This window comes from Zingiber officinale, chromosome 1B (genome assembly GCF_018446385.1).
Source record: "Zingiber officinale cultivar Zhangliang chromosome 1B, Zo_v1.1, whole genome shotgun sequence".
NCBI lineage: Eukaryota > Viridiplantae > Streptophyta > Magnoliopsida > Zingiberales > Zingiberaceae > Zingiber > Zingiber officinale.
In genome coordinates, this window is record NC_055986.1 from 1027126 (window position 1) to 1041512 (window position 14387).

The window sequence follows — 14387 nt, forward strand, 5'->3', positions numbered from 1 at the left end:
GTCAATGCTTACATAGATGACAAAACAATTCAAGGACATTATGTCTACTGTCAGCCAGTATGCAAACAAATCTTCACAAGGGAAGGTTCAAAGGGTAAAATTTACATATCCTATAGTAGACTCAACTGCTGAATGCTATCACTTACCTTATTTTTTATTCATGTGAGGGATTATTGAAAATGTGAATGAAATAAAGAGGAGGTGGAGACAAAGAGACTCTATTGTGCATGGATTTTTAGTTTCACGTTAGAAGTTTCTTGGTTTTATTGTTGATTTAAATTATGGTATATGCATTGATGTTGCAAACATATGCCTAGAAAGAGACTCTCTCATGTGTGAGTGTGCAGGGGGGTGCAAATCTAGGGTCCGGATTGTACTGAACCAAGGTTGACTTGTATGCGAGCACGACCTATGCATGTCGAATGTCGGACCGATTGAGGCAAGATTTGCCCAAGTGAATAAACGAACATTTTACCACCAAATCTCTTTTTGATACCTGCTCAAGAGTAACGGAAGGATTAATATGAAATTAATGGCAATTCCATAACATCTCGACATTAATGACGACATTAAACTCATTAATGGTGACTTCGTAACGTCTTGATATTAATGACAACGTTAAACTCATTAATAATGATTTCGTAATGTTTTGATATTAATGATGACATTAAACTCATTAATGACAACATTAAACCCAACATTAAATGACCATAATTTGGTTATTCATTGCAGGCAAGGTGAGAGCTCCTATTTAAGAAAGCTAGATCTTGAGCAAAGGATAGAGAGTAGCGGAAGATAAGTGAAAGAGAGAGCGAGAGGAAGAGCAAGAAGCGAACCTCTGTCCACCCGTGTTCTCCCACAAAAACTCTCTTAGTCGTGCATTCGTTTGACTGAACTACTCAATAATAACACTCGGGTGCATTCTCAATTCGCCATGAACAATCGGTGCTTGGTTGCGTGTGTGATTTTGTCGTTATATCCTGGGAAACAGACCTGAGAGGACCTCAATGCACAGCCGGAGGTGGGTCGAATCTGTTTCAAAGAAATAACGTTGAGCGTAGGCCTCGGTATCTTACTCGGCGAATTCCCTTCCCAAATTGGCGATCGATTCGTGATTTTGCTACGCACTGTATTAACTTCGCAACTTGGACCATCGGAAGCTTGGCAGAACTAGCCCCGCTGGCAGTCTGAGATTATCCGCTCATGTCATCTCAACAGATAAGTTAGAATTGATTTTGTGTAATTTCAATTCAGTTAATTCTCCAAAATATCCGACAGATTGCCCAATAGATTAGTCATACAGAATGTTGAGTGTGTTGAATCTCAGGTAGAGGCCATGGAGGCAAAACTGAATGATAAAGAATACATTGATCATCTTGTGTTCAATTACACAATAGATAGAAGGAGCCAGGGAGATATTGATCAGAAGGATATAATGGAAGGCCTTGAACCTCATTACAATCTAAAGAGCCTTACAATTCTGCACTATGGAGGTTTGAATTCCCCTTGTTGGTTGGAGAAGAATTATCTTACAAATTTGAAATCAATTCATTTTAATTGGTGTGCCAGGTGGGAAGATCTTCCACCATTGGATCATCTCCCATTTCTGATGGACATATCTACTTGGAAGCTTCCAGTAAGAAGAATTGGTGCCAAATTTTATGGGGATGCTGATCAGGTCTTTCCTTCACTGCAAGAACTAACATTTCATACCTTGAATGAATGGGAGGAGTTGTCTGAATCAGATAGTAGGCCAATTTTTCCTTGCCTTACGAAAATGAGAATAGAAAATTGTCTTAAGCTAAGAAGAATCCCTGTTCTCCCTTTGATATCAATGAAACAACTTGATATTTGGAATTCTGGTGATATTGGCAATGTACTACCTGACTATTTGCTAACTTTAACCTCTCTAACATATTTGGAGTTGAATAGTTTTAATTGAACCTGCACAGATGCCAGTGCAACCATATGCTGAACAGGAATTCAGATCTCTGCGCACCGTTTCCATCGATGATCATGTTCTGAAATATGTTTGGGCAATACTAGGAAGGGCCCCTTGTATTCAGGTGCTCAGAATCCAAGGTTGTAATGATCTTTCTCAGCTCAACCCTGAGCAAGAGGAGTGGCTTCAGCAACTGACTACCCTAAATCTCCTCGAGTTCCAGAATTGTCCTAAACTACAAAAACTTCCTTCTTCCTTAGGAGCTGCCTCCTCCATCAAGAATTTGAAGATTGTCGGTTTCCCAAATATCGAGTCACTACCAGATTGATGGGTTAGATTGGCCACTGATTTCAAATATCCCCGGCATCCGTATTGATGGTGAAATAACATCAATAACTGAAGTTGCTTTAGGTATGTTTTGTCATTATGCATTTCTTTGAAGTTCTTAGGTACTTATCTTTATTTTATTAAAAAGTTTATTATAACTATTTAGCTGCAGTATATAATTAATAAAGTTGGTTTGAACTTAATCACAATTCACATAAAGTAAAAAAAAATAACATTGTAATTAAGTTTTGCAATGATGAAATAATAAATGGTTCAGGGATTTATCATAAAACATAATATATATTATAAGCATAAAAAATAAGCAATATTGTAATGTCGGCATCTTCAAGCAAATTACAGTCGATAAATTATATGAAAAATTGAAAAAGGGTAAATGCAATGGCAAATTTGCCTTCATGCATAACTATCGTCAATAATACTTTAAAAACAATAGAACACATCTGTTTTGTCAGAAAAGTTTACCAATATTCAAGTAGGACTCACATAACCTGTAGAAAAAATATTAGATGATGAAAATATTTAATCACATACAAAAAATTACATTGTAAATAAATAATTGAAAGACACTTGTAGCTAATAATGTAGAAATCTCATGTATTTATATATCAAGTCAGTTGGCATACAATAACTCACATTCTTATAACATAAAAGATATATATTTTTTTTAAAAAAGTATTTATATACCGTAGTAGAATTTTAGTGTCATCTTTCATTCGTCTAGAATCCATTAACCAATTATTCAGCATGTATACTCTGTATCAAAGATAAAACTATACTTAATATGTGGTTGACTTGGCTAATGGGTTGTCCACAGCACTTTCCGATTTATCTTGGTGATCAGTGGAAAATTTTTGTGGGTCGGACTGGTCATCCCCAGGATTAGTCGGCATAAGTTGGATACCTGATGTCAGCTAAAAAAAACTATTCTTACCGGGGGTAATGGTGTAGCGGAAGAGCGTCTTCTTAGTTTTTTAGGCATCTAAGGATCGAGTCTCAGCTTCTGCGAAATAACAGATGAATTTCACTTAATGGGCGGTTGACTTAAGAATGCTAAGCTGATGGGTCGTCCACTACAAGCGTTTTTCCGATTTATCTTGGTAGCCGGTGGGAAACTTTCATGAGCTATATCGGTCACGTCTAAGATTAGTCGGTGTAAGTTGAATACCGAGTGCCAACTAAACATAAATTTTTTTTACAAATACTTTTTAAAACCTATAAATTAAATTGAGGACTTGAGGGAAGGGTACTACTGCATAGGAAGAGGTAAATTAATATGTAGAGATTATTTGATATTTTTTAGCTTTCTAAATTTCATTTTAAAAGAATTAAAGACGTATAAAGGAGATGAAACTTTTTCCAGAAGTCATCTTAAAATTGATAATAATTAGATTAGGTTAGAATTGATAATAGGGTTATAGGGATAATTAGAAGGAAGAATGAAAAAAATAATAATGATTTTTAAAACTAAAATTGCATTTCTTTGTTTTTGTTTACTGAATCTATCATTTTCCTTTAATAAAAGCACATTCCTTTGTTGTTGTTAGTTTCTTTTCTTTCCTGTCTATTAAATGTCCTTTTCCCTTGAAACCCTTAGTTATTGGCTTCCTAGAGCTTGGTAAATTATTGCAAAAGCAAGTTGCAAGAGGAGTTTGCTATAGTGAGATCTTTCTCGTTTACGCGCTCTTTTTTATAATCAGCAGCAATCTAAGATTGGTTAGATACTATGTCTTTTGCAGAAACAAAGCTTGATTGTCATATATTAACAAACGGTTAAGATAGTATAAAAAAAATGTCAAGGTCATGCATGAAATGTGTAGATCATAATAGAAATTCATTTTCTCAGCCAGCATTCTCGTAGTAATTGCAGCCAGTCATTAGTTTGCAAAACTATCAATAATATGTTTAATTCACAGTGCAGAATGGATTCAAATAGGGAGCAAAATTCAAAGCACAAAGGAAGGCCTCAGTAAAATTGGAAGTTTGCTGAAGGTAAAACTACACAGATCAGAACCAATCAATCCGTGTTGAGTTTATCTCAGAGGTGCATTATTTTTTGTGATATGACTGAAACTTCTAAGATATGACTGAAAGTGAACGTCGCAGATGTTGATTTATTATATTCAATTTGCTTGGAGAATATCTCACTTGTTGATTCATTCAAACTCAATTTGCCTAGAGAAGTATTTGATTTCATTAAATCAGAGCCGAAACATGATTTGAGTTATGTTTAATTTTGATGATGACTAAAAGTTCTATAAGGACAGTCAAAGTAAATATTTAATTATCATGCAAGTAAAGATGCACTTACTTTGCATTTATCTATTAATTTTGTTTAATATTTGGGATGCTTAACTCGTGATCTGCATTCAGACTGTAAAGCATTGAGTGTTCTGTTTTCTGGAGTTGCTATATCACATGAGCAGCATGACAGATAAAGCCCAACTCAACAATTTGATCAATGGTACGAGATGGGATTTTTCCTCTAATTGGTAGCGAGTATGAGAAAGCGGGTCATTTGGACAGTTTATCATAAGTGTCTTCTGATTTATCATGATCTCAGTGAAAAAATTTTATGTGGTCAAAATGATCATCCTCAAAATTAATTGATTCGAAGAATTGAATACCCAAAGGACTTTGCCTTAATAGTTTTCCCTTGTGACTTCACCTGATCAGCTCTTTGCAACCTCTTCTTATGTGACAAGCAATATTAAAATTGGAACACGGAGAATTGTACGTTGGAAAATATCTTAAACAGAGTCTTTTTAATGTTACTTGATCCTGTTTGAGAACGTTGACAGTCAACTCACTGGTGATTGTACACTGATATTAGGCATCGGTGTAGATTTGACTCTCAATCGCCAGACTACACGAAGAATGTAAGGAGATTTGAGAAGGCCTGTGTAGTAAAGAAGACCAAGGACGAGAGGTTAAAGGGATAGAGAATTCCCTGGCGATGTTACTCGGGCGTTCAAATTAGGGTTTTGATGGAATGAAGATGAAGATCAACAATATTAGGGGGTTTGCGAGAATGATATGCGCATACATGAGGACCGGTTACCTTTTAAAGGGTTAGGACCCTTTGCCACATTCTCCTTGTTCTCGCGAACGTTTTCATGTCATCGGAAATAAATGGTCATTACAGTCCATTTATTTTAGAGTAAAATAGCTGTATTTTTCACCGTTCTCACGATAACAGTTGTGTTATCCACATTCCCCATGAATAATAGTTCATTGCTTTAATTCTTGATAGTTGAGGTCGTTTCAATTTAACCAGGAGGAGTCTAAAAACTAAGTCGAGAGTCGTGGGTTGAAAGTCAAGAGCCAGGAGCCGAGTGCCGGAAGTCTAGAGTTGAGAGCTAGGAGTCGAGAGTCGGAAGTCAGGAGTCGGGAACACAACTTTCTTAACTTTTGTCTAACACCCTTGTAAGATTATTAACTTTTTTAGCCACATGACCTTCATTTATTATCCCTTATCATTGCTGTATAAGTGTATTTTTGTTTTTTTTATGGGAATTTAGATTCTCTGGTTCATAATTTCTAATCCTTTTCTTAATTTACATATCGGATCGCATCCGAAATCCGACAAAAATTCAATCCGATCTCCATTAGGTTCACCTTCCCATCCAGATTGTAATTTGGGTTGAGGGAAGTTGTCGGAGGCTGTCGACTGTGGGCGGACCGCCTCCTACTCGGCGCCATACAATCCATCCACTGTCTGCAGTCGTCCGTCTTAACTCAAACTACAACCTAAATGGAAAGATAAATCAATAGAGATCGTAGTGAATTTTGATCGGATTCCAACTATGACTCAAACGTGTAAATTATGAAATCATGCGACAAAAGGCGAAATCGCTCGCCCCCAGCGCTCCCGTCAAACCCGACCCAAGGTCTTCACGAGGGAGTTAAATCACGGCAGCCGAACGGGCATGTGACAGGTGGGATGAATTACATAGAATCTGAATATTTACATTCCAATAGCCCCGAATTTCGATCCCGCATCTTCATGTGATAAGTATTTCATCACATGCCAACTCATATGACCATGGGGTCGTGTAAATTATGAAATCAGAGATTACGGAGCAAGGATCTCAAACTCTTTTAATTGGAAAAGGAAACACGTGAGTGAATCAATTTTAATATACTACTGCTCAGCAAGACTTGTTCAAGTTTGTCCGTAGCGGAACCAAAGCTCACCATTCCAATCTGATTAATCGTGCAGAATACTTTGACTCTGCAGTTGATTTAGTGCATTTTTATATTTGACCAGCAAGAATTTCCAAGAAACAACGCCCGACAAAGCTTCAAACTTAATGCCTAATTCTGCTCAGTCTCATAGGAACTAGTCATTTCTCCCCTCCCCTCCCCTCTCTTACGATCAAAGGAAACAAGTGGTCATCGTCGATCGATCGGTTGTTCAGTTGAATCAGGCAATGGCAACAGAGAAAAGAGAGCCATCCACTCGCGGCTTCTCCAAGCTACCGGAGGAGTGCGTCACCTACATGCTCTCCTTCACTTCGCCTCGTGACATCTGCAGGTTGTCGCTGGTTTCCAAGTCGTTCCTCGCCGCGGCACAAATTGATCTCTTGTGGGAGTCCTTCCTGCCTCCGGACGTGGCTGAGATACTATCACGCGCCACACATCCGGTGGATTACTCCTCCAGGAAGGAGCTGTACTTCCGCCTCTGCCAACCCCTCCTCGTCGACGAGGGCAAACTGGTAGGTAGATTCATGTCATGTGCACAATATATCACGGCACTGATAAGTGATAATTCTGAATTTGATTGAACAAGTAACGCTGCAGTTGACTTGTTGTTCAATGTACAGAGCTTCCATTTGGAAAAGTCAACAGGGAAGAAGACTTACATGATATCTCCGGAAACCATGTATATACCCTGGATCCCTCATCCTCAGCATTGGACATGGATTTCTCTTCCACACTCCAGGTAAATCCTATTTATCATTATCAATTTATCATTACTTCCATTATGAGAAGGTTTTTCAAGAGTTTCTTCTTTTCAATTGTTCAACAACAAATGTGAATTTTCAACACTCATGTTATGCCCGTTTGCCCTGCTCACTACCTTGTGGACGGATCACGGATGGTGTGGTTGCTGCATCTTGATACTTGAAGCATTGTGATTATTCCTTTCCAGCTTACTACTGTGTGTGTGTGTATATATATATAGTTGATTGTTTATATGATGTTTGATTTACTGCGAGTTTATTCAGGTTTAGTAAGCAGGCAGAGCTTGTATCTGTTTGCTGGCTCGAGATTGTCAGCTCAATAGACAGTCGATTGCTCTCCCAAAAGACAATGTATACAGCATACATGATCTACAAGTTAAATCCCGATTCATATGGTCTCGATTCCAATTCCCAAAAGGCCTCTATCAAATTAGGAGCTCATTCACAAGAAAATCGTGTCTCTTTGGAACCAGATGATGAAGAGGATGAGGAGGAGGAAGAAGAAAAACAAATACAGTTGAGAGAGGATGGATGGCTGGAAATGGTGCTAGGCGAGATTTATAACGATCAAGGCGATGAAGGAGATATTGAGATAAAGTTTCTTGACACTGAAGAACTCCATTGGAAGAAAGGCCTTGTTTTCGCTGGCTTTGAGATAAGGCCGACAAAAAAAAAGGTGGATGCTAAATTACTACGTTAATTTGTTTGTAAACTCAATTAAATGCAGTTTTCATGGTGTTCTGATACATTTATATGACGTTTTTCAACTATCTGATGATGGTGTATGGTTATGATATTTGGCTTTAGATGAATGATCAAATGCTTCTCATTTCTTGCTTTTACGGGCTAAAGAGGTCCTTGAAAGACATCTTTAAACTTTTTTTCTTCCAAAATTAAACATAACTTAAACCATGTATGCTTCGAGTCTGATTTAATGAAATCAAATACTTCTCTAGGCAAATTGAGTTTGAATGAATCAACAAGCAAGCAAATTGAATATAAATAAATCAACATATGAGACTTTCACTTTCAGTCATATCTTAGAAGTTTCAGTCATATCACAAAAATGGATGCTTACTATCATATGCATTATCTAAATAAATTGACTAGATATACAAGTGATCACAAGACCTGTTGGAACTTAGCTTCAAAATTGACTAGATGTTTGATGTTTCAAACCCCTTTGTGAAGGATGAATGTGTGTTAGTGGGCATGTTTTAATTGAGTTAGTGGAGAGAAATAATAGGGTAATAGTTGTAATGTGGTGTTAGTGGGTTAATGAGTTGACAAGTTGAGTTAGTGGTGGAAGATAGTGGTTAATGTTGTGGAGTTAGTGGGTTTTTGAATATGTGATGTATTAGCCTATAAATAGGATATGTAATGCTCAATGAAGGTATGTGAAAAACTTATTTTTTTATCCATCTTGTATCCTCGACTCGTCTACTTTTTCTTATCATTGTCACCTTCAGAGGCAGCTAGAATCAGCAAGATATCCACAGGATGAATGTTTAGGCTTAACAGTGTTTGCATTTTCTCATAGGATCCCTCCGCATAAGACATTCTCATGTAGTTGAAGCATTTGCGCACTGCAAATGTAAAGCGAGATGTGTTTATCAATCCAATTCAGATTTCTAATTCCAAATCATGATCTACGTGTAAAACTCTCAAATCTGATCTATGGATCCAGTCTGAAATAGCGGAAAGTAATTAAGTAAACCCCTGAAATCTATAGCATGAGTTTACCTTGTTTATGAATTATCAAGAAAAAAAATTGTTGTTTCTGAAGTTCAAGCTTTTGTTAATAGGTAAACTATGATCAATGTCAGGCATTTTGAGCGATGATTCCCACAAATTTAACTTTTTTTTCCTTGAACAAGGATTACAAGTAAGTTTAATTATGATATGGAATAATAATTTACAAATATTCAGTCTATTTATTTCGTTTGGTATCACGGATCCGATCGATTTATTATTCAGTCCGGAGATTTATCATAAAATATCTACAAATATCTGGTCTGTTTATTTCGCTCGGTCTCACAGATCCGATCGACTTATTATTCAGTCCGGGAATTCCTATGGAGATTGTTTATATATATGACCTATTTATTTCGCTCAGCGTTTGATCAACGTTATATTCTCACGCCCAACTTATTATTTCGTCTCGAAGTGCACCAAAAAGATCTCTATCTCTCTCTCTCTATATATATATATATATATTACATGAAAATATTATGTTGCGACACGCATCCGTGTGGATCGGTGCGGTGGATCGATCTACTGATCGATTAAGCATGTCTGAATCGATCGGTGAATCGATTCATTGTGGCTGAATCGATCAGTGGATTGATCTAGCCTGCTTGCTGGTCTTCTCGCGTGTGATGCATCGATGCAGCGGGGGCTTGATCGATCCAGTGCGTCTAAATTGATCAATGGATCTATTTAGCGCTTGTCTTCTCACGCTCGTCTCGTGATCGCGGACATTTCCAGTCGTAATCGCAGCCCCAACCGCGGCCGGAACCCCCTGAGTTTACCTTCCGCTCTGGTTATAGACTTATAGTAAAGTTCGGGGTCGGCGGCCGGAGGTCGCCAACGGTTGAAGGGTGCGACGAGCTCGAGAAGACTAGTCAAGTAGAGCTGAATCGATCGGTGTCAAGTAGAGCTGAATCGATCCACCGATCGATTCAGCCTCGCTGGATCGATCAGTGGATTGATCCAGCATGAATTTTAATGCGCGCCGCACCAAATTGCACGGATCGCGTCGCAGCATATCATTCTTCTATATATATATATATTAATTCGGACGGGTTATTTCGCTTGACGTTATATTCTCGCTCGGCATATATTCGGACTGGTTGAATGCCCAGCGTTGAGCTTAAATGATGGATTACGTTATCTTACAAATCTGAAAGACATAATTATTGAGAAATGGCCAAGGCTAATTGAACCTGCACAGATGCTAGAGCAACATATTGTTGAACAGTATTTGACATCTATGTGCACCGTTTGCATCGATGATAATGTTCTCAAACTGATCATCTGAAATGTGTTATTCTTCTCTACCCAAATTGAGTCTAAATGAATCAACAACTGAGATATTCTCTAAGCAAATTGAATCTAAATAAATCAACAACTCAGACGTTCACTTTTCAGTCTTATCTCAAAAATGGAAGCTTACTATCTTATGCATTATCTAATTAATTGACTCGATATACTAGTGATCACAAGACCACTTGGAACTTAGCTTCAAAATTGACTAGATATTTCAAACCCCTTTGTGAAGGATGTAACTTCATTGTAGCAAAAGAGCAACCCCAGCTTTATCTTTATTTGTCATGCAGGCCAAAATATGCAACAGTTTCCAAAACTAGAGATTTATTACATTCAATAATACAGGGAAAAAAAAGACAACAACGTAATCTAATAAAAAAACAGAAGGGTCAATCAAACTCTTGCTCAGACATTTTAAACAGAAAAACCTAAGATTAGCTCTTTGATATCGTCTTTGGTGGCTGCTCTAGCCAAAGTCGTTCTTCCATCTACACCTGCTCTCATCAGCTCCTCAATCTCAGGCATCACCTTCAGAAGCAGCTAGCATCAGAAAGATATCCACAGGATGAATCCCTAGGTTTAGCAGTGCTTGTATTTTCTCATAGGATCCCTCCACATCAGCCATTCTCATGTCATTGAAGTACTGCAAATTAAGTTAAAGAGAGATGCATTTTCAATTCAATTGAGATTTCCAATTCCAAATCATGATTTACGTCTAAAAATCTCAAATTTGAAATACGGATCAAGCTAAGTCAGAAATAGCGGAAAGTAAACCACTGAAATAGGGTTAGGAGTTTACCTTGTTTATGAATTATCAATAAAAAAAACTTGTGTGAATAAGTAAATTATGATATATGTCAGGCATTCTGTGTGGTGATTCCCATAAATTATGATAAGGGCATCTCCAATAAGATGAGATCCTTTGTCCCGAAAATGTTGTGTCTCCGTGTCTCAGCGCTGATCGGACGAACTAAATCACATCTCAAGAATGCAATATACATCATAAAAATATCATAGCCGTCCGATCGATACTCAACACGGGGACACAACATTTTCAGGACAGAGGATATCATCTCATCTCCAATGGATTTTTTCCCCAGCCGTTTGTTTTTGGAGTTGGTGGCCAGGTTTTTTGTTTTTTAAACCTTCGGTTGGGTTTGAAATATCAAACCTAGTTTTTGACAAACAGTGTGACCCTTTTTTTTAAAAAAAAAAATAATGTGATTTAGTCCCTTTTTTTTTGTCGATTTTTGGTTGAATCATCTTGATTCAACGTTCTCCAACTAAATATACTGGAGGCTAATTTTACGTATACAAATTAAAAGTATACTATTTAACTGATGGAATTTATTTTGAATGAACTATTTTTGTGCTTTTTTATGCCCTTAAAATTGTAATAGAAAGATGTTCAAGCAAAGACAAGGAACTATAAGAATGGATGTCGAGTGAGTATTTAGGGTATTCCAATCTCCTTGAGTACTGATCAGAGGTCCAAGGTTATTTTAGTACATGAATAACTTAAAAGATATCATATATATATATGTTTATTATTTTACACAATATAATTATTGAGGATAAAAAGAGATCATAGTCAATTAGTTGACCTCCAGCACAAATATTTAAGGGCTTTACACAATAATTCGAAGAATAGTTTTGAGAAGAGTGAATTATTGAGTGTAAGCCCATAAAAAAATTATAGGGAATTTTTTTTATAATAGAAAGAAGAGCGAGGTTTTTTTTACTTTTTATGGGGCAATGATGCGACATATAAAAAAACATAGGAGAAGCCCTAAATCCAAAACGTAATCAATGTTTATAAGTTAGCAGGCCTGGCTTAAGACATAGGTCTTAATGGCCTATGCCCAAGTTAAAAATCTTTGTTTATTAATTTTTATAAAATCTTTAATTGTAAGTCCAATTTTAAGTTAATGTTGCATGAGCATCATGTGAACATATACCCATTTATACCTTTCACCTATCTCTTTAATTGCTACAATTTAATTATACATTTGCTACAATTTAATTATACATTTGTATTTTACCACTACATGTTGTAATTAACCACACTCATTTATAAGACCGATTACCTAATCCAATGAATGTTAGGTGCTTGTATTCTTTGTCTTCAATGCTCGGCTGCTTAAGGCATTTGGCTTTGGCTTTGGGCCTCTTAATTGTTTTGTTTTATTCTTCTTCTAGTGAGAGAGAATTCCTCGGATGAAGGATATCTATGCTATTTTACTGGGAGTAACTGCAATGTAGTGGAAGGTACAGATATTGCACATGCTATTTTATGTTCTGTTCAGTTATTCTTCGCTCTTTTCCTCTTTCTCAATAAGAACATGATCTAGGAATTTTTACCTACTTTAGCTTTTTTATTTCAAAGTCCATCATAAAAGTTTTTTTATTAGTCAATCATATATAACATGTTATAGACCCTATTGCTATTTCCCTCTTCTTTTTATATTATTTTCAATTTTTTTACTGTTGATGGAGAAGACATCAGTATTGAAGTGTGTTTCCATATCACCAAGCTTATACTTGACATGCACTGTTGGATATTGGGGTTTTAAATGGACCAAAACGATTTAGAGGAAGGAAGCCATCAATTGTTGAAAGTCGTAATTGACTTCAAAATTGGAATCTACGATTCGCGTAGATAGATTTAGACTATTAATTTGCTCAAAACCGATTAAGGGTGAATGAGAAATTAATGTTTAAAGTCAGCCCAAAATAACATTTATTATTCATTAATAAAGTGCATGGGAGAATAGTCCCACATCGGAAATTCCCGATGTGTATTCTCTACTTATTAATGAAGATGTGTTAATGGAGTTAACACAAAAATAAAAAAACAGATTACCCCTTAGCCCAGGGCGAGCAGGTGCTCGCACCTGTGAGCCCGCCACCCGCTACGTGCGCAATGGGCGCTTTGTAGGCGCACTTCGCACGTACGCATCGTCGCGAGGAGCATTGAGAAACTTAAATTTATGCTCCATGTGACATTGCAGTGCCTACGTGGCACTCGGGTGACGTGAGGAGCTTAAACCTATGCTCGGCATCCTCGTGGGCAAAGGGAGATGACTGGACAGTTGACTTAGGGAATGGATGACTACCGTTTATCAACGTTGATCAAGTAGGTACGATGGATCGCTTGTGATGCGATCTAGAGCGTTGGATCGCAAAGAGTAACGATCTGACGGCTTGGGATGAGACTTGATCTGAAGCATCGAATCAATGGATCCAGATCCGATGGCCGATGACAATAGGCGGGATCTGAGGGTCACAACTCCTCAGATCTGATGGATGAGATTGAAGTGGGCTTGGTGAAGGGTTACAACCCTTCAGAATGGATGATCTAGATCGATCCAGCCCAAGGAACACATCCACTCACCCAAAGGACAATCAACATCTTCATTCAGTATAAATAGAACCCTCCAAATGATGGAAAATTCACTCAATTCACTCAATCCTCTCTTCTCTTCCTCAAGCATTCATCTCATCTTGTGCATTCAAGAGTCCAAGAAGTCTACTAGAAGGTTCGCTGGTCTCGGAAGTCGGAGTGCTACGATTCCGAGACGTTCGTCGTCGTTGTATCTTGGGAACGAATTGCAACAATCCGTTAAGCACCGTAGCGGAGCAATATCGTTTACGAAGATAGTGTCGAACACTAGCCTCAACGATCAGTTTGTATACTCCAGAAGCTACCCGGGGGTCAACAGTCGTAAACGATAGTCCCTGCAAACTGATATGGATACCAACGACATTCCGACTGTCGTTCCGACCGCCATTCCGACAACCATTCCGCACGAAGAAAAGCCGAAGAAATTCACCGGAACCGACTTCAAAAGATGGCAGCAGAAGATGTTGTTTTATCTAACAACGCTAAACCTTGTACGGTTTTTGCACGAAGACACGCCAGCCGCTACGGAAGGAAGTAAGGCTGCTAGCGATGCGTGGTCTCATGGAGATTTTCTGTGCCGCAATTATATACTCAACGCCTTGGACAACATGTTATATAACGTATATTGTTCTCTAGAGACGGCAAAATCTTTGTGGGAATCCCTTGAGAAGAAATACAAGAC

The 14387-nt window shown here is 37.6% G+C and overlaps 1 protein-coding gene and 1 long non-coding RNA gene across 2 annotated transcripts; both read left to right on the forward strand.

Moving 5' to 3' along the window:
• Window positions 1-1008: 1008 nt before the first annotated feature.
• Window positions 1009-4460, forward strand: LOC121980342. The gene is made up of 3 exons (XR_006111614.1): window positions 1009-1493; window positions 1570-2353; window positions 4209-4460. It is a non-coding gene; the product is annotated as an uncharacterized LOC121980342 (long non-coding RNA).
• A 2117-nt stretch (window positions 4461-6577) lies between these two features.
• LOC121980849 (putative F-box protein PP2-B12) lies at window positions 6578-8096 on the forward strand. Its single transcript, XM_042533474.1, has 3 exons — window positions 6578-7005; window positions 7114-7232; window positions 7519-8096. The coding sequence occupies exons 1-3, from the start codon at window positions 6721-6723 to the stop codon at window positions 7952-7954; spliced, it is 840 nt and encodes a 279-aa protein (XP_042389408.1). The 5' UTR covers window positions 6578-6720; the 3' UTR covers window positions 7955-8096.
• Window positions 8097-14387: the final 6291 nt, after the last annotated feature.